Source organism: Podarcis gaigeae (genome assembly GCF_964106915.1).
Source record: "Podarcis gaigeae genome assembly, chromosome: 10".
NCBI classification, from domain to species: domain Eukaryota; kingdom Metazoa; phylum Chordata; class Lepidosauria; order Squamata; family Lacertidae; genus Podarcis; species Podarcis gaigeae.
This window is the reverse complement of record NC_139686.1, coordinates 28,011,537-28,032,612: the sequence shown is the minus strand read 5'-3', so window position 1 is coordinate 28,032,612 and position 21,076 is coordinate 28,011,537. Positions and strand designations below refer to the sequence as shown.

The window sequence follows — 21,076 nt, the reverse complement described above, 5'->3', positions numbered from 1 at the left end:
TGACCATTTTCAAATACTATGACAAGCAGAAACTGGTGACATGCTCCTGAAGATATCAACATGTTTGGGCTGAAGGACTGCAGCCACTCCTATTCCAAAACACACAAACCGAGTGTGGAGTTTTGCCTCCTGGAGAGAAAAAAACGTAAGACAGCTGGCAGAGTTCAAATGCCTTTATGGAGAAAACGGTTCTATACATAAAAGAGCACCCAGCTCACATACGGTGAGATGACGCGAGACAGTAGTAATAGTCTGTGGGATTTATTCAGGAGTTATTACACAGCAATCTCAGGCAGTTTTGTGGCTACCATCCAATCTTAACGGAATTAGCGGCAGAGCCTGCTGTAGTAAAATGGGACTGGCTTTCTGTTAGAGGTGTTCTCTTCCTGACCTAACACTCCAGGAAGTATCTGCCTGTCATTCCCATTTATTGAAATAAAGAACCAGTGGCCCTACAGTTGTTGTTGGGACTCCCAACTCGCATCAATCCCAGCCCGCAGGGTCAGTGGCCTGGAATGATGGGAGTTAAGAGTCCAACACCACCTTGGAGGACCACAGATCCCCTGTCTCTGATATAGTGTTCTATTCAGGGTTGAGTGTATTTGTGAGTTCAAGCCTATCAAGAAACTGCCTCCCTACAGAGCAAACATGGGAATTTGGAATGGGAGACAAAAAAGCTGTAAGGCTGTGCTCTGCTGTTCCCCATAGGGGTGGCTGTGACTGTGGTCCAGTTCACATGCCACACTAAGTCAAACCATGGCTGAGAGTGAAGCCATGAGGGTCCAGACTCCAGGAGAGGGGATTGTGACTGCTTTGCTCACCAGTTGCTCCACTGATACTTGACTTTGCCTAGCCTATCATCCAAACCTACACTTGTGATTTACCTCTCTCCAGACTAACTATGAACCCTAACCAAGATTTGTGGCTTATGGCTCATGTCGTCTCTGCAAAAGTTAAACCATGAGCCTGGGTTAGTTGTACTTTGGAAGTCTAATGGAATCTGTTTGACTTCCAAAACCGTCTGGAAACCAAAGCGTGTCTTCTGATTTGCAGCCAATTGGAAGCTGTGGAAGCCCCATCGGACGTTTGGGTTCCAAAGAACGTTTGCAAACTGGAACGCTCACTTCCGGTTTTGCAGTGTTTGGGATCCAAGGTACGACTGTACTTTAAATCTAGGCTTGGCACAGCTCAGAACAAAAAGGGGGAACGTAAAGCAGCGGAAGCAGCAGCAGCATCCTCTCCTATAGGCCAGGTGCTGGCCCATCTGCACTAAGCCATGGTTTGGCTGGGGGTGGGGGCTGTGAACCAGGTCAGCATGAAATGCCAACCCTAGGGCTTGTGGGGCAGGGGAGCGGAGAGATCTGCTGAAGGCAAAATACACTCCATGTAAGAGTGGTTCATAATTTGTGACAAACGTAAAATGCTGTGTAAAAAGGTCCACAATGCAATATTATTCTAACTCCACCCGCACCCCACCCGGCTGTGTTTTTTTTTTATTTTGAAAAAAGTACAGTACAAAAATAAAGACTTTAAAATTAACATTAAAAAAAACAACATTGATCAGCATCATATCCTGAGACATCTGGTTTGTAACAGCTTAAAGTGACAAGAACAAGCAAAGCCAGAGAAGCCAAGTGAAAGGGAGAAAGCCGGAATAAGACAGAGGAAGAGGAGGCAGAAGAGGGGTAAGTGGAAGGAGGGAAGGAGAGAGAGAGTGAGTGCAGGGGTCATGCACATAAAAGCACTAGTAGCCTGAAGGGCGATGTGATATTCAGGCCACAGTGGATTGCAGAGGTTCCTGCACAGAAGGAGAAGCCTGCACTCCTAGAACCAAATTCTCCAGCTCTCATTGCAGAGGACAATGAGGGCTTCTTCGTAATGGAAAAGACAGCCCTTCTGCTAAATCCTGAGTTCTAATTCTGAGGAAGAGGCAAGTGCATCTGAGGGAACGCTTCTCATGGGCCAGGAGCTACAGTGCAATATCTGTTCCTGCCAAGAAAACATAAGTTTTTACAATTATCGGAAAGAAGGCAGATGTGGGAACTTGCAAGCAAAGTACCAGCAAGATCCACACCTCTCCTCCAAAGGATTAGATAGCTGCTTCTAGGAATAGAGCTTGTACGAAGATACTGAAAATGATTGCTACACTCTTCTGTTTCCATCTTCAGTTGAAATCAGTAGCCTTAAGAGCACTTAACTCTGTATTGGATTGTGGACAATGCCTGGCCACAGAATCTGGCTTCTTGCGAATCCAAATTTTCAGTTTCTAGGCTTCAAGGTTGTGAGCTTGTTGCAGGGGGAGGCGGATGCGCTAGGAGAGAGGATGGGCAACAATGAGGAGCCGCTGCTGAAAATGAGTAACCAAGGCTACTGGGGGAAGCGAGGTGGACATGGAGCAGATCTGCGATGTGTTGCATCGATTCCTGCCCCTCCCCATCCTGCACCTAGGCCCCAATTTCTCCTCCTGCTAGTTTTCCCAGACCACACCGCTTGCCCTCCACAATAGTTCTTAAGCACCATAATGAGAAACAAGCATATTACATGCAATGCAAATCTGCATTGATTTATTCTGAGCAGAGATACATGGATTCCTGCAGTACAGGATGTGGGTTTCTCTGGTTTAGCACCAAGTGCCTGCCCTACTGCTGAATGGAGAGAAGCATGTTTTGCACACAGAAGGCTCCAGGCTCAATCTCGGGCTTCTCCAGCTATGAGGATCAAGGAATAGCGCTTGGACTCCAGATAGAGACCCTGGAGAGCTGTTGCCCATCAAAACATAGACAGCAGTAGACTGGGTGGGCTATTGGCCTAATCTACCATAGAGCAGGGAATCTCCCACTGTTATTGGACTCCAACTCCCATCAGCCCCAGCTGGCATAGCCAATCATCCAGGATGATGGGAGTTGGAGTCTAACAACAGCTAGGAGGCCAACAGGTTTCACATTCTTGCTATAAAGGCAGCGTCAGAGGTTCACTGCATACAGCTATCTCTCCCCTTCTCCCTGGCCGAATTGCATTCCTTTTCTGCCCCAAGTTTCTCCATCCCACTCCGGGGCTGCAAGGGCTACCCTGGAAGACAAATTCAGGACAAGGGTGCACTAAGCCCACCCAAATGTCCGAGCAAAGGGAAGGGAGTGGGAGTCACTCGTCCAAGTCTGGAGTGCAGACCAGGGCTGGGCTGGCAGAGAAGGAGGAAGAGATCTAGGCTGGGAAAGAATAAAGGATCTTTGCTGGCTCATGGAGAGAAGAAAGAGGGTGAGGAAAGAAGGATTGGCAAGGCAGGTGGAAATGTGCACGAGTTGAAAAAGCCAAAGTGAAAAGGAACCCAAAAGGGAAGAAGACAGGGAGGGAATTGGAGGGATTCTGGGGTAGACACAATTCCAAACTGCAACAAATTCAGAAGTAAGAAAAAGAAAAACACCACTACACACACGTGGTTTAGACCTAAATGCAGTGGCTTCCGAAATGAACTGATCTCCCCCCACCCTCCCTGAGCCTTTGGCCACCAGGTATTGCTTCCTCCCTGCATAAGCATCACCTGCAGAAGCACCCCTTTCGTGCTTCCTCCCACCTGCTCCCGCCAGAAAAGGGAGCGTGCGGCTTTAAGGTTCGGTATTGGTTTTGTTCCTGGCTGTCTTCAGAGGTTGGCTGCACCTTTCTCCTCCTCTTCCACTCTGGCTTCCTCTCGTTCCTGCTCCACCACCTTCTCCTCTTCCTCCTCCTCCTGCAGATCCGCTTCCTTCTGCTCTTCCTCCTCTAGGTCCTCCTCTGTGCTCTACATGCAGTACAAAAAAGGAAGGTGGAGCACAAATACTTGCAAGTCTAGCTACTAGATTGTACCTGTGACTTTCTTCACACAAGGCAGATGCTCTGTAGGCGAGGATTTGGGTTCTCAAGAGGTTCAGTAAAAGGGTGGCCAAAATTATCAAGGGGGTGGAGAGACTCTCCTATGGGGAATGATTGAAGTCTTTGGGACTTTTCAGTTTAGAGAACAGGCAAGTAAGAGGGGGCATGATAGAAGTTTATAAAAAATATATATTAAGCCTGGCATGGAGAAAGCAGACAAAGAATAGTTTTTCTCACTCTTTCCTAACCCTCGTGGACATCCAAAGAAGCCAAATGTTGGAAGAAACTAGTTAAACTATGGAACTCACTCCCACAGCAGGCAGTGAAGGCCACCAACACTGATGGCTGTAAAAGAGGATGAAGGGACCAATGGCTACTAACCAGGGCAATAAAATTATTATTATTATTAATAATAATAATAATAATAATTCATTATTTATACCGCACCCATCTTGCTGGATTTTCCCCAGCCACTCTGGGCAGCTTCCAACAGAATATTTAAAACACGATAAAACATCAAACATTAAAAACTTCCCTAAACAAAGTCCCCAGTTCAAATACCACCTCTGCTGTGAACTCACTAGGTTAGGGGTGGGGAACCTTTGACAGCAGAGAGTGTGCTGAGCAACAGACCCAGTTCCTGTCTGTATTCACTAGGCACAAACCTGCCATGCAAAATTCAGGATTCTGCACAAACATGCCATCTCTCCCTTGTGCACACAGGCAAGCAAGAGGCATTTTCACAGAACCAGTATGGCAAAGGCTTTTGAGGTAAATCTGGAACTGATATGGAAATGGTGTGACTTGGGAGATGGGCTGTGGCCTGAGAATCAAGGGCCAGATAAGAGGGCTTTGGAGGGCTGTATTTGCCCCCCCCCCCAAGTCCTTGGCTTCCCTACCACTGCATGAGATGGACCTAAGCAAACCACCGTCTCTCAGCTTCAAACCTCGCAACGGCAATATTGGGGATAATATTGATTTTCCTGACAAGAGTACTATAAAGATTGCAACTAGATAATGCCTGCGAAAAGCTCTGGACACTGGACAGCACTACACAAACATGAGGGATTCTTATATTCCTCAAGTCAGGCCTGCTGGGAAATTCAACTTGTTCTGGAATAGCAAGCAAAGGACCACATAAGGCAGGTATGAGATGCCTGCTCTCTGGTGGGGGTTTTTTTGGACACACTATCTGCCAGACTTCCATAGCCCAAAGCAGTGTAGTCTTAACCAGCTTGTCATTTAGATTCTTCGCAGCTCAGCTGGTTAGAGTGTGGGACTGATAACATCACGGTTGCAGGTTTGATCCCTGAATGGGACAGCTGCATATTCCTGCACTGCAGGGAGTTGGATTAGATGATCCTCAGGGTCCCTTTCACAACTCTACAATTCTATATCTGAAAACATGGGACTGGTGAAAATTCGAGATGCTTTGCTCTCACCTTGGCTTTCCGGCTGGGCTCAGTGCACAGGCCGCTGGGCGAGCTGAGGAGCTCTTTGGAGACCACACACAGGAACTCCGACTGGTCCTCATTCCCATAATTATAGGATGACCCAATATTCACCAGCTGAGAAGTGGAAAAGGAGAGAATACCTTTTACTGCAAAGTAAGCCAAGTGAGGAACATTCAGTACTCCTCTGAAACAAAATTCGGTAAAAATGGGAAGCTCCAAGGCTCTGTAGGCCACCTTTGAGCAAACTGTTTTTGAAAGTAGTGAAGGAATGCTAAAAATGAAGCAGTAAATGTGTACACTTCCTGTCTCTGTTGGTTGGTAAAGATTTGGGCATACGGCCACTTTAAAAGCATGCATTAGCAAAAAGAGCAGGGATGGGGAAGTTGTTGAAGTCTAACTCCCAACAGGCCCAGACAGCAGAGCTAATGGCCGGGGGGGGGGGGGGGAGAGGTGGTCCAACACTCCCTGCATGGCCACTGGTTTCCCATCCCTGAAATACAAAGAAAGGACACAACACAAACCAACAAGTAATGGGGAGAGTTGGGGGTAATAGACACCAATTCTTAAGTTACAAGGTTTTGCTAAGGACCAGCATGAATGGAAACAGCTGAGGGAGAGAAGCCCAACATAGCTGGTCTCTCAGTGGGTAAGATCTGCTTCCCATATTCCCCTCTGTTGCAGCCAAGTGGCGCTTGTCTGGGTGTCTGAGATTCTGCAGAAGCTAAACCCTGGCAAAATCAATTTCCTTTTTATATAACCCCACCTCTTCCTGCATACCTGTTCAAAACGCCATCCATCTGACATAGTAGAAACCATTTGTGTGAGTTCTTCCTCCTGACACTGCAGAACCCTGTACACGTGTTTCGGAGGCACCTAGGAAAAAAGCAGGAAACACCGGTATGAGATGTAAAAGCAGACCCCTTTGTCCATGCAGATTCTCATTAGGAGACCAAGCCAGATGGGGCTATCAACATCACTGGGCATCAGATAGTTCTGCCTGCACTATCTACTTGTTGCAGAAAATCAAAGCGAGGGGCAACTGGTGGCTGTGAGCATTTACATCTATATCTGGGGAGCAGCTGTAAGCTCAGTAGTAGATCAAATGATCTACCTGTGAAAGGGCCCAGGTTCAAGCCCTGGTATCTCCAGGTACAGCAGGGGAAAACTGTGGAGATCCACTGCTGGTCAGCGGAGACAAAACTGAGGTGGTTGGACCAATAATAGCCTGGCTTGGTATAAGGCCCCTTCTGGTGCACCTATGCAAATAATTCTTTGAGGCCTTCCTCATCAATTCAGTTGGCTGCCAGTTCCTGACTCAAAGGCCTCCTCTGTCCCTCTCACATGGCAGGGAAACAGTCAGTAGACTGGATGCGTTCAGAACAGGGATGAGACAGACCACAGTTCACAAACAGAAGGTCCCAGGTTTCAAGCCTGGCATCCCCAGTTAAAAGGATTCAGCAGCCCATGCCGTGAAAGACTTCAGCCTTCCAGCCACTGCCAATCAAAACAGACAACACTGAGCAAGATGAGCAGAGTGCCTGGCCTGCCTTAAGGCAGGTTGCTAGATCCTTCTTTGAAAGTCATGCTAAAAATTCTCCAGGCACATTTTGCAACTGGCGCAGGTCCAACGGCAACCACATGGAGACCTCTGCATGCCAAGTTGGTGACAGACATCTCCACCTGGCTGGCCTCTCCTCTCCAGCTTTCTTAAGTAGGTAAGCAGAAGCACTTATTTATACCCCACCTTTTCCTCCAAGGAATCCCTCTCCTCAGTTAATTATGACGACGACCCTGTCAAGTAGGTTAAGATGGGGTTGCCATATTTCAAAAAGTGAAAATCCGGACAGGTCCTAGTCCTCCACTCCAACAACTACGCTACACTGGCTTCTGCTATGCAGCAGCTATATAAATTAAGCAGCTAAAAAAATATGGGGGAAGCAAAATGTCACTTAGAGAAGGATCAGAGAGATTCCCCTTGAAGCCTGAATTTGTTCTATTTAATGTTTTAATGTGTTGTAAACCGCTTTTGAGATTCGCCCCCTCTTTAAAATGTAAAGTGGTATGGAAACGAAATGAAATAATAATATATTTCATTGGGTGGAGGGAATGGAGCCTAGCTGTCCTGCTGTGGCGACCGTAACCTAGGTTCTAGGTGCCATTTGGCAATTGCCTTATATATCTGAGCTTCTTACGCTGCTTGAAAGGTGTGCTGGCTTCTTGTCATACTGCTACCATGAGGGACAAGAGCCCAGGAGTCTGGAACGCCCCCATTCCATTGAGCGTCCACAGATCTCCCTCTGCTTCTCAAACAATTTATTTTCTCCAATATTCTTTCTGTTCCTGCCTCCCCCTATCTCCAAACCATGCAGAGAAGCAGAATCTCAGGAGTATCCCTCCCAGCAATGATTCACCACCCTTTTCTACTTTGCAATTAAAACTGTAATCTGAGATCCAGGCTAGGGAGTGCTCAGAAATTAAAACAACCAGATTCATTCACTTCCTCCTCTGGGGGGATGAAAGACTGGCCTTCTTTCTTCTACCAGTTCTGCAAGATGTCCTGCTTGCGCATCCTCAGAAGGTAGAATTTAAGATTTTCTGCCGTTCTGGGGAGGTGCAAAGCCCCCTGGTTTTCATCTCATACATAAAGCCTCCCTGTTATTGTTAGTATTTTTCTTTTCTTGCCAAAGGCTTTCTGGGGCCATTCAGTTCACACCTGTGTTATAGTGTAGTCCTTTTCTTCCAGTCTGTCCTTGATTAACCTGATTAGAGACCCGATGTTGTAGAATTCGGCTTCTTCCAGAACCCCTAGAAATAAAGGCAGAGCGCGCAAGAGATAAAATAATGAGCACCAAGCCACTGAGCTGACTCATTGTCAAGCAGCTCTCGATAAAAATACTCATCCTTTGTTACCATCATCTAGTCATTCTATAACCAGACAGCTGGTTAATTCTGGATCCCAAGCCAGAGTTATATTGCCGCAGAGGTTTAAAGATTACACAGATGAAATTTTGAAAAGCAGCCTACCCTAGGGTAGGGCTCATACCCTAAGTCCATGTAAAGCGAGGGAGGGTGAACTCACTGGGAGCTTGAGCTAACTGGGCACTTGAAAGACGAGCAGATTTATTGTGCCATACACACCTTGTGGAGCTAAAGGCTTTCATTATTATTTTTATTATTAAATTTAATTTATTTATTAAAGTTCTTATGTTACATCGGTAAACATTACCATATTACATGACAAGGCTTATTGTACTCTAATTTTCAACATGTATACCAAGTTTATATACAGTAAAAGAAAAGGGGGGAAAAACAGGGCAAAAAACTATTCCAAAATCATATATATACTAACACATTAGACTTCCGGTCTATCCCGTTGTATATTCCTTTTTTTCAATTGAATGTACTCTTATTATTGTATATTTCTTTACATTTTATCTAATACTTTCCTGTATCAATATATACCCTTGGTCTTATTTCTCAGCTCAGTCTCTCTCCAACGTCAATCGAACACTTACCTGGCAGGGGAGACACCTTGATCATGGAGCTAAAGGCTTTCAATGGTTACTAGCCATGATGGATATGGTCTGCCTCCATGATTTGAGGCAACATGCTTTTGAATACCAGTTGCTCAAAACCACAGGAAGGGAGAGTGTTATTGCACCCAGGTCTGTCTTAGTGGCTTCCCATGAGCATCTAGTTGGCCACTGTGAGAACAGGATGCTCCACTAGATGGACTCTGATCTAGCAGGCTCTTATTTTCTTATGTGTTCCTTTGTTGCTGGCTCCATAGGGATGCTTAGATCCCATGGGTAGGTTGAATCACATGTGTACTCCAAACCATTCAGAACCAACTAGCAAGGCCATCCTATTATTTACTTTCATATATTAAATATATATATACATTTTTTCCCCAAAATACAAGCATAACAAATAGAGAAATAAAAACAGGAAGGACATAAAAAATACAATTGACTTCCCATCCATCTTCCATGGTTTCTTTAAATTAATGGTTACTGCTGCATATTCTATTTTAAGCAAAGCCATTTTACCTCTATATTTCCCTCCATATAGTGAGTAGGATTGGAATATCACTTGTAGTTTAAGGCTGAATTCTGGACACAACAGAAATGTAAAGGATTTGGATTATCATAAAAGATGCGGGAGAAAATTATTAATAACAGGAACCACAAAGGGGAGAATGGAAGTCCAGGGGATTCCTTGGAATCTTGTTTTTATTAATTTTGTTTGATACATCTCTGTAAAATGTTCCTTTGAAAAACCAAATAAATAAATTTATAATATTTCCCTCCATATAATCTTAAACAGTTGAGCTTACTCCAAACCGACTAGTGCCTTAACATTTTTACAATAGTTTTTCAAATTATCTACAAATGCTTTCCAATCTTCTTTAAATATAGTCTCTTCTTGTTCTCTAACATTACTTGTTAGATTTGCTAATTCTGCATACCCCATCAGTTTCATTTGCCATTTTCCTTTGTGGATGAAGCACCCTGTTATATACATGGCCATCCCATGTTTCCTGCAAGTTCAATGCACCATGCAAAGCTCTCCTCCACCCCTTCTATTTTTAAATCCTCACACCCGTGAGGCAGGTTGTTAGGCTTGAGAGCAATTAATCTCAAGGCCACCCAGTGTGCTCGGTGGGGCAGATGGGAGTTGTAGTACAATATCCGGAAGGCACTGGGTTGGCGAAGAGGAACTAAACTGATAGCTAAAGTGATGGGCAATGAAAAGAAAACTAGGTTTCATAACATAAGCAAAGGATTGTTGGCTCTTCTTTCGAAAATGATAGTGGTTCAATTGTGTCTGGGCCAGTGGCGTAGCGTGGGTTGTCAGCACCCGGGGCAAGGCAAGTAATTTGCGCCCCCTAACCCGTGGATTTGCGCCCCCTAACCCTAACCCCCAGATGTTGCGCCCGGTGTGGCCGGGCCCCCTGCACCCCCCACGCTATGCCACTGGTCTGGGCAGAACTCTTAAGAGAAGATGAAGAAAACACTTTTAGTTTTAAAGCTTGTTTCTGTGCACGCTGCCTGAAGCCAAGACTTCCACAGCACTGTAGAGTCAAATGAGTCTAAATTTCCTAGAGGCAGGGAGTATACAAGTAACTGCCATCTACATACCAAGCTCCAAGATACAACTTGCAACAGAAAAAGATTCCAAACCTAAGTAAGTTGATAGCTATGTTCAAAGTAGGGGTTTTTCAAAGGGCGTGTAGTGAGGAACAGCTATCGGCTTAATGAATGCCGGACAGAGTTGATTCTTGCTATACAATGGACACCAGAAAGGAAATTCACAGCTAACAAGAAAATACGGAGAGAAAAGAAAGCTACAGGGGTGGGGGGAAGGGAATGTTATTACTACTAATGTTTAAATAAATACTGAAAATTATTATTATTATTATTATTATACACCCTTCATCTGTGGATCACAGAGCAGTTTACAATATAAAAACACAAAAATTCATAATGTAGTAACGAACAAAAACAATAACACCCCCCCCCAGTTTAAAAGGTCAGATTCTTTCATTAGCCATGGCCTGGGACAGGCACCCCCAAACTTGGCCCTCCAGCTGTTTTGGGACTACAACTCCCATCATCCCTAACAGGACCAGTGGTCAGGGATGATAGGAATTGTAGTCCCAAAACAGCTAGAGAGCAGAGTTTGGGGATGCCTGGCCTGGGAGAAGGGGAATGTTTTTGCCTGGTGCCTACAGATATGTTATAAAGGCGCCAGGTGAGGCTCCTTAGGGAGAGCATCCCACAAATGGGGAACCACTGCAGAAAAGGCCCATCATTTTATTATAGTATTTATCTCTACCATTGGTATTTATGCCCTCTGCAAAGTAAAAAGACTTTGCAGAGATGCCACAATTATAAAGATGTCCCAGTTGACCTTAAGGATGGCAACCCCAGAGGGGCACTTGATGTAAATGAGAGCAAAGGAAGGAAAATGCTGCAGCTAATGTTGAAAATGCAATCCAGCACTCTTTTAACAGTGCTCAAAACTAAAACGGTAAATGGCCACTATACATACACACACGTATACAAATGTGGGAAGTGTACACATGCACAGCCACAGAGAGCGAGAAGCTGGGTGGCACATACGACAGAAGTTGTAAATCTGAGTTGTTAAATTGGAAGCAGAACCTAGCACTTGAAAAACAAACAGCATGTCCACATATATTCTGGACAATACCAGTCTAGGTCCTGGAACACCTTTAGAGCACATTTACCTTTAATAATGCGAAAGCTGGATTTCAAAGGCCTTTGGGGGTGAAAACTATAACAAAATTAATTTTGTGCAAGAATGTATTTCCCCCCTATGTAAACACTGAAAAAAATGCTATGATTAGTCTATCCATATTGCGCGGGGGGGGGGGGGGGCATTGTGCCTGAAAAAGCATAGCTCACATATTGCTATACTAACACTTGGGAGAGGGGCTCAGAGAGAGTTGTGTATGACAATCCTGCAGTGTTGCTATCCAGGGTGCTTTAGGGAAATGCCACTGGAAAAAGCTAGTAAGTTGACTGCAGCAGCAGCAGCAGCACAGGGGGAGAAGGGGAGTTTTTATTTATTTATGTATTGCATTTATTTCCTACTTTTTCTCTCTCTCCGAGCAGCTCAAGGTGGCCTGCATGGTTCTCTCCTCATTTAATCCACATTAAATGAAGAAATATAACCCTGTGAGGTAGAGTAACCCTGTGAGGTAGAGTAGGCTAAGAGGCCGCAACTGACCAGAGGTCAGAATGATTATTGAAAATGTGCTGTTGCTGCAAATATAAACACTTAGATGGGTATATATTTGCCTACCAAAGGCTCAAATCCTTTTGCTCAATAGAGATGGAGTTGCAGGGGAGGAGAGTGGCTGTTTCGACCTGTAACAAAAAAAAAATGCTGAATCTATTACTAGGGAGGTATAAATTATTAAAATTATTAAATAACAAAAAGCATTATTAAAATGCACTGCTTTTTGAATTATCAACGCATGGGCTCCCAGACTTTGGTTGACATAAATATCTTCTGACAACTTTCTCCACCTGCAATCCAAAATGCCACGCCTACCATTACACAGAATGTAGTATCGATAGCCTAACAATTTCCGGTGAGCTTTAACAATCAATCCCTCTTCCCAGAGAACTCTTGGAATTGTGTCCCTTTGAGGAGAATAGGTGTCTCCTATCTCGCTACACCCTTAACAAACTACAGTTCCCAGGATTCTTTTCTTTTTTGGGGGGTGGAGCCATGACTGCTTAAAGTGGTATGAAAAGTATAGATGCATCCTACTTGTGTGACAACAGGTTAAACCTTCCCTAGCATGGAAACACAATTATGGGAGTAGCTCCTCTTGTCAGTTAGATATCTTCCTACATGGGTGTGCACACACAGAGAGATTTGCTTTTTTGGCCCTCCACTCCACCCATAAAAGATAGTACAAGTTTGCATGTGACACAGAGCATATGCAAAATGTGGTACAGATTTGTCTCCTCTTTTGCGAATGGAGCTGAGGGCCCAATCCACACCTTTACCAGGGCCCAGCAATCTTGTTGGCAGCCCTGTGCCCTCGTGTGTGGATAGCAGTTTCACATAAGGATGGAATTCTGTACCTATTGCATACTCTTAAGGGTGATGAAGAAATATATGAATAAATCAATAAGTACGGAGAACACTTTAAATGAATACAAGCACAGAGTGCCAAAGATAGAGGAGATGATAATCCATGAATACATGGAGCTGGTACTCAAATGAAGGCGACCCATTTAGGTTAAGCAGAGAAGAGGGAATAAATCAACTGTCCCATTATTCAGTTTGGGATTAATGCAGGTGAAATGGTTTCTACGCCCCTGAGCAGGGTTCTGGAACAGCCTCTCGTGAATAGTACTAAACAGAAGGGCAAGCCGTGCATCATGAAAAATGGAAAATAATTATTGAGCTCTCTGATGCCCTGCTGGAGCAAAGACTATTCCCCCCCTCCTAAATTATGTTCTATCGCAGAAGAGAAATGGGACATGGAACGATGGGAGGTGCAAATGAGGTCAGCTTCAAGAAAATAAAGTCTCTGTACAATGAACCCCTTTTAGTCAACCAAGGAGAATCAACTAATCAACCCATGAAGAAGGCTACCCTCTCCAGAAAGACAAATTAGTGACCTCAGTAAGAGATATAGGGATATATATTGCCTTTCGATCGTTAACATGAGATGCTGCTTCTTGCAACATAGGCAAGTAAGCATTTGTCATCTGCTATGCTAATCTCTGGTTATTTGCATCCATCACCTCCCCAGAGGCATGCACAACCTCCTCCGCTGCCTAGTTAGCAATAGCAATAGGCACTTAATGAATCCACAGTGGAAACAGAAGGATGCTTAGGAACCAGCATTCTGTTATTACCCAGAACCCGCTCAGACACACCATCTTATTTCAAACCCTGACCTTGCAGTATCTTTGTTTCCTTCCGCAGAAGCAGATGAATAAAGAACTATGGCCACTGAAAACTTCAATCCCAGGGGGCAGTGGGAGATGAGGGAGAGGACCTTCCTTTTTTGACATGACCACAGACGTTCTAGTCATCAATGTTTAAGAGGACCTTGATGAGCTTTCTGATTCCTGCCCATGCCCAATGTTCCAGCTCCCAGAGATGGGGCGAGGATAAAAGTAGAATACCAAAATTGCACCACGCCACCAGTCAGGGTCATCCATAACTGCTTGTCAGAGCAAGCATTGCTTCCACTGTGTTTACTCCTGGCTTGCGATGCAGAAAATGAATGAAAAGTGGAGCAGCTCAAAGACAACTCTTGCTCTTGACTTGTCTACCCCCATTCCCCTGAGAAAGAGGTGATTTATTAGGATATAGCTTAAGCTGGTAAGATAGCTACACCTGCTCCGGGTTAGAGATTAAGCCTGGGAGATGTATCACGGCTGAAATCACCACTGCTCCCAAGTCCCTCTGCCACCGCACAGGATGGGGGCTTCGTTAAACCTCTCCGCTGAGGCCCCGACAGCTGTGCACCCCTCAGTGGAGCAGTTTAAAGAAGCCGCACCCTATGCGAAGGTGGCAAGGGAGCCCTGCAGACAAATCCTGACAAGCTCCATCCACAGAGCTATCTCCGCCACCTTCACACGGGCAGGCAGCCTCTTCCTCCTGGTGCCTGGAGCCAGCTGCCTCTTCCCCACCCCACGAGTCACTGGGGTGAAACCACCGCAAACTTCCTCAGCATGGGGGGGGCGCAGCGGTTTCACCCAGACACCTTTCAGGGCCGGGGCCAATGCAGCTCATTCCTCCCTTTCAACATCACAATGTGCTGCCAAATCGCTATGGTGATACATCACAATGTTGAAAACCTGACATTGCCCAGCCCTAGTCAAGACAGCTTGGCTGCAATTGCCCACACATTGGTAACCTCCAAGTTGGATTTACTGCAATGTGCTCGATATAAGTTGGTTTGGAAGGGCAGGTCAGCGGCTAGATTCTTTTTCTGTAGGAGCCAAGCGCCATCAGCATACAACACCTTTGTTTGTGGGATGTGCACTACCTGCCAATCTGCTACTATGCCAAGTTCAACGTCTGGGTCCTATATACCACTAAGGACCAGGTTACTTGAGAGGCCTCCTTATTCCTTATGTACCCAGTAGGCCACAGCATTCTACAGCAAAGCGACCTCTTCAAGTTCCTAAAGTATCAGAAGCCCACTCCACAGTAGCTTGGAGCAGGGCTTTCAATGTGGTTGCTGCTGTTCTGTGGAACATCATTCCTGTCAAGATAGGATAGGCACCCACTATCTGAACTTTCCAGAAACAGATATTTTTGTTCAAACAAGCTTCTCCAGCTGGATGAAAAGTTCTTGGCCTTAGATTTTCTTTTTGTATTGTTTTTAAACCTCTCTTCAGTTATATTTGGTACGGTTCTTAAAACTATTTTCGCTGTTTCCATGATGTTTGTAAATTGCCTAGATACACACACAGAAGACGACATAAATTAATATAGCAAGAATGGAAGCGTGTGGATAAGCCACATCCAGAATCAAAAACAAGGCAAGGAACACAAAGATTTACATAGCACAGATGCAATTGAAGTAAGAGATGCAATTGGAATAAGAAGTCTCACTTCAGCTGCCAACTGATTCCAAAGGAATGGAGCTGCAAAACTTAAACGCCTGGTTTCTAGTGCATACTAAGTGCACCTCTGGAACACATAGTGCTCTTAGCAGTGCACCATCTAAGGAGCACAGTTGCCTGGCAGGTATATATGGTGCTATGTGATCCCTTAGGCAATCTGTTCTGCTTGCCTCTGGCTCAGAAGGGAGGGAGGGAAAGCAAGTGATGCTCGTTTATTGACTATGTCTGGCAAGCATGCAAGTGGTAATAATGAGGCGGCAGAGGAGCAACAACCTGTAAAAACAATGGCAATGGGGGCACAGACTCACTGATGGACCCCCCTCCCAGTGAGGGCATTCTGCCCAAGCTCCCCTCCCCATAAAACCTGAAGCTGGCACCTTATTCCTCATGGCCCTGGAACAAAGTGTTTTGCTTTGAATTCTCTCTTTGTACCAAGAGGACAAAACTTGAAACATTGAGGACACAAAAGCACAAGTGTATTCTCAAGGATCAAAACATTATCATCACAGGACAATATACTAGCTCCATTCCCTGTACTCTGTAAATGGAACTACGGTAAATGTTGACATTCCTTTCACACACACGTCATGGATGCAGGGACAAAAAGTTGAAAGAGAGGATCTGTCATAGCACAACAAGAGCCATGGCACCAGCACTCTATTTACAGTGGATGTTAGCAGCACTGTAAACAAAGCATTTCCTTGAAGACTGTTACTTTGCAGTTTAAGCCTTTCCCCCCAAAGCATCTCATGGGCCAAATGGGGAGACCCGTGGATCAGAAGCTCCCTACCACTGGTTTATAGGCTAGTTCATCCACTTCTTACAGTCAGCTTAAGTCATGCCTTGATGCACTCAGTTTGTTCCATTGGCCACACCAAGCAACATCAGGCAGTCCTGTACTCGGGTATCAGGCAGTCCTGTGTGATAATTGCACAGGTCTGAAAACTTACCTTCCTCTGCCATATCTTTATCCAGTACTAGCTTCCCATGCCGGAGGAAATTCAGAATGGGTCCAAAATAAGTGGGATCCCGATCAATGAGATATGCACCCGTCTCATCCTAAACAAAAGAAGCAGACAACAAACAAGCGTAAATCTTGCCTCATGAACCACCCTTGAGAGTGTTAATAAGCATCTGGATAGGGGTGATCCAATATACATTGTTGTGTAGACTTAGCATTCATGAAATAAGAGGGGGGAAATTATCTTATGGGTCAGAACTTGACTAAAGGAGAGGAGGAATAAATGGGCAAATCTCACAATACAAGAGATGGGCTCCTCCAGTGATCTGTATAGAGACTGGTGCTTTCTAATTGTTTTGCATATGACCAAGAGTCAGGGGTGTGAAGCAAGGTGGCGAAATTTGCTGACGACAAACCAAATTATTCAGGATGTACAAACAAGAAGTGATTGTAAAGCAGTTCAAAACTGGGAGAATGGGCCGTACAAGGACAAATGCAGTTCAATGTAAGAAAGTGCAAAGTGAGCCACTGAACCAAAATCCTAACCACATTTATACAGGTGGAAGGCAAACTGGGAGTAACCAACCAAGAATTGGATCTTGGAAGTCATGGTGAAGATGTTGATCCAGTGTGCAGAAGTTGTGGAAACAGAAATTACGTGCTAGGGATTGTTTGTGCTCTAAAACAAAACTGTCAATACCAAAATGCCTTTAAACAAACCTATGGTGTGGATTATAATGAGTACAGCTCTAGTCACCATAGAATCGTACAGTTGGAAGCCACCACAAGGGTCACCTAGTCTAACCCAAGCCCCCCACCAATGCAGGAATCTCAACAAAAGCAACCAAGACCAACGGCCATCCAACCAACCGGATGGAAATAAAACTGCTAGCAGCATAATGCCTTTAGCTTACAGGTGGGGAACTGGAAGTGGCTGGTGGACTTGATCATTATCTTCTCAAGTTTTATAGGTGGGCAGGTCTGCCTGCCAAGTTTTATAGGTGGGCACGCCTGCCCACCTGATAGTCACCTGACAGCACTGCAATGTCAAGTGAGTCTTTTTAGGCATGTGTAGGTCTTGCAGAGCACTTTGCAAGGGACTTCAGAGGACGCTTGCAAAACACCGTCTTGCAGGGCGGGCCAGCTTTGGCTGAGCCAGATAATTATTACCTGCCACATACCTTATACAGTGGTACCTCGGGTTACATACACTTCAGGTTACATACACTTCAGGTTACAGACTCCGCTAACCCAGAAATAGTACCTCGGCTTAAGAACTTTGCTTCAGGATGAGAACAGAAATTGTGCTCCGGCAGCACGGCAGCAGCGGGAGGCCCCATTAGCTAAAGTGGTGCTTCAGGTTAAGAACAATTTCAGGTTAAGAAGGACCTCCGGAACGAATTAAGTACTTAACCCGAGGTAGCACTGTAATAGGTATAGGGCAGGTGGGCATGGCTTGACCAAAATGGATTGTGGGTAAAATGAAGGTGCCTAGTGGGCCTTATTAGGCCCATGTGCCAGAGTTTCATCACCCCTACTTTGGACAAACCTTGGAATATATTGTGCAACTCTGGTCACTAAATCTCAAAGGTAGTAAGTGTCCAAAGATGCTTGTGTCCAAACACAGCATCCAATTTGTCAACAGTCATCTGACTGATGGCTAGCTGTCAATAGTCCATGGTATGTCCCCTCTGTTGCTGTGATGTCACAGAATGCTCATAAATCTAACTACTGAGGAAGAGGGTGTCCTGGACTCTTAAGTCAGCATTACTACTGTGAAGGAAGTGAAACATTGGCTTGAATGGGAAAGAAGCTTCTCGCAAGCTGCTTAAGGATAGGGGAAATTGAATGCAACAGAATGCAGTGGCCAGAAAGTGCTGGGCTGGAAGGCAGGAGGCCAAGAACAGGAGCCAAGGCGGAAGGAAGCCTCAGAACAGGATGATGCTATTGAGAGAAATTAATCGGAAGGCAGAAAATGTTGGCTATTGTAAGCCAAATTTGCAGGTTTGGCCTTACTTCTTTCTTCCATCTGCTCTCGGCAGCTATGACTTTTAAAACTGGGAAGCTGAAACTTTGAAATTGCATACAGTACTTCAAAAATTCGCTTACTCTCTCTGATAAAACATACTTTAAGTATTTATATCACTGCAAGAGCAATTAAGAGCCAAGATCAACTCTTGGTCTTCAACACTGATACATCCTACTCATCTCTACTCAAACACTCCCCACTGGATTCAACGGAACCGACTCCCAGCTAAGCGAGTCCAACTGCAGCCCGAACGCCCCACCTTGGGCTCTGGGACACCTCCTTGGATTCGCCGCCCGGAAGGCTGGCCAAGAGCCTTCATGGCGCGCCACCCTGTCCTGACGACCAGCGTCCAGTGAGGGCTTGGCGGGGCAAACCAGCAACGCGGGAGAGGAGAGGCAAACGCGGCGCTTACATCGCTTTGGGCGCTTGTATTTCTGAGGGTGCGCCCATCAGTGCGGTCTGTAAATCAGGCGCATCTGAGATCCAGAGCGCGCGCCCAAACACCCCAATTGCCTCCCCGGGGAAACTGATCATCACACAAGTAAACTAAGCGGGAGGCGGTGCTGCAATTGCCCGGGCGCGCGGAGGGAAAACGCTACTGAGTAAACAGGCGTCGTTTCATTTTATTTTAATTCTGCGAATACTGTATGGTCAGTACGAGGCTCCTTCCCGAATCAGGCTCCTCCTCCACGACTTGATTCCTTCAGCGGCTGCGTTTCGTCGGCACGCCTCTTCCAAATCTCCCAGATGCCAGAAAGGAGGCGAGAGAAGCTTGTATATACTGACCGGGGGTGGATGCATGCATGGAAACCCAGCGGCCCAGCAACATTTGCAATGCAAGCCTTATGACTTTGCAAAAATCAAAAATTAAAAAAATAAGCCAAGCCCGACTCCTTCCAGCGAGCGCGCCTTGCAAAGTGCACGGCTGAGCGAGGGACACAGGAGCGGCGGAGGGCGCTTCCTCCGGCGTCTCCTTTGTCCTCCCGAGCCGAAGGCGCAACCGATCCCCGCGGCAGGAGCAGGGCGCGCACGTGTCCCGCGAAAACACCGCGATCCTTTGCGCTGGCACGCCGGGCTCGCTCGCTTACCCGATCCGACTGCAGCTCCTCTCCCTGGCACAGGCGGCAGAGGAAGGATTTCTGCTCGCGGCACAGCGTTTGCCGGGTGGTGAGGAAGATGGTGCCGCCGACGTTGAGCCTCACCCACTTGCCTCGGCTGCTGGGGGGCAGAGGCTGCTGGGAGCTCTCCCACGCGCAAGGAGCCCTCCGCACGCCTCGCGTTGCCTCCCCTCGGTCCATCCTCATCTCCCTTCCTCGCCGCCGGTCCCTCCTACTTCCACGGGGAGGCGGGGCTCCGGAGGCAGGTGGGGGCGCCTGGAGGATTCTGGGGCTTGTAGTTCTCATCGGGTGCAGCGCCACCACAAAGTAGGCTTTCCCAGTGGGCTGGAGCGGCACAACGCACAGTTAGAGTGCATTGGAAGCGCGTTTCGTGGGTTCATGGGAAAATAATAGGCATGCTTGAAAAAGGAGATTCCCTGGATGCCAAGATCCAGGTTTGGGGCAAGTACTGGGTGAGAGATTCAAAATCACAAACTATCAAGCCGGTCAAGCATGGAAATAGAGGCTATTAGACCTTTAAAAATGTGCACTTCTAAGTTCCTTCCAAAGTTTTCCTCTTCCTCCAGCACAGGAGAAGACCACACATTTAGTACATTGGAAATGGTTTACTTACAGACACGCCCAAGGTCAGATTCATGTGCTTTTCCATACAGCATTCTGAAAAGTTACCCAATAAGCATAAAACTTGGCTTAGCTACAAAATGGTGAAGGTTCCTAGATTATTGGTACAGTATAGGAATTCAAGAGTGGCTGATGAGAGCCATGTGGTCTGAGCTGGAGCAACCAGCTCAATGCTCTTTACATGCTGAGCTCTGGTGGACTGAGAGAGAGTGATAGGCCTGATAGACTAGTTCCTCCTAAGGTAAAGGAAGTGGACATAGCTAAGCCTAGTAGAACAGCTAACTCCATGATATTAACCCCTTGGTGCATTAATTAGATTTATACATGTTGGTTTTATGAGGCTGGTTATCCCACACATTTCCCCCTGGAATATTCCTGGGAACTGTAGCTCCCCCCAAACAGAGCTGCAATTCCCTGCACCCTTAACAAGCCACAGCTCACAAGATTCTTGGTGTGGGGTGATATGGTTTAAATGTATGGTATGTATGTAGCCTCAATTTGAAGGAGGAGCTGTGTGCGTGCCTTTCATTGTTAACAGGTTATCAGAAACTAGGACAAGAGTTGGCAGAAGGTCAATTTAGATCAGTGGTTCCTAATCTTTTTTCAATTCACTGCCCCCTTGGTTCTATAACTCTTATCCCCAGTGCATTATTCAGAATAGCCATTTGTGTGACCCACTAAGGAAAAGAGTAACACAAAAAAATCAAAACAATAGCAGTTAATTGCACATTTATGCAAACTTGAATTAGAGTCGTACCTTGGAAGTCGAACAGAACTATTCCGGAAGTCCGTTTGACTTCCAAAACATTTGAAAACCAAAACACAGCTTCTGATTGGCTGCAGGAAACCACTGGTCTAGATCCACTGGAGAGGCTCTGGGTGATTTACAGCAAGGTTCTGGACTCTCGGCAATT

The 21,076-nt window shown here is 45.9% G+C and overlaps 1 protein-coding gene across 1 annotated transcript; it reads right to left on the bottom strand.

The window, feature by feature from the left end:
• Nucleotides 1-158: 158 nt before the first annotated feature.
• KCTD17 (potassium channel tetramerization domain containing 17) lies at nt 159-19,841 on the bottom strand. Its single transcript, XM_083701184.1, has 6 exons — nt 19,512-19,841; nt 16,384-16,492; nt 8,014-8,105; nt 6,078-6,173; nt 5,289-5,414; nt 159-3,775 (listed from the first exon to the last, which is right to left on the bottom strand). Exons 1-6 carry the CDS (start codon nt 19,824-19,826, stop codon nt 3,638-3,640), a joined length of 876 nt encoding a protein of 291 aa, XP_083557310.1. The 5' UTR covers nt 19,827-19,841; the 3' UTR covers nt 159-3,637.
• Between the last annotated feature and the right edge of the window lie 1,235 nt (nt 19,842-21,076).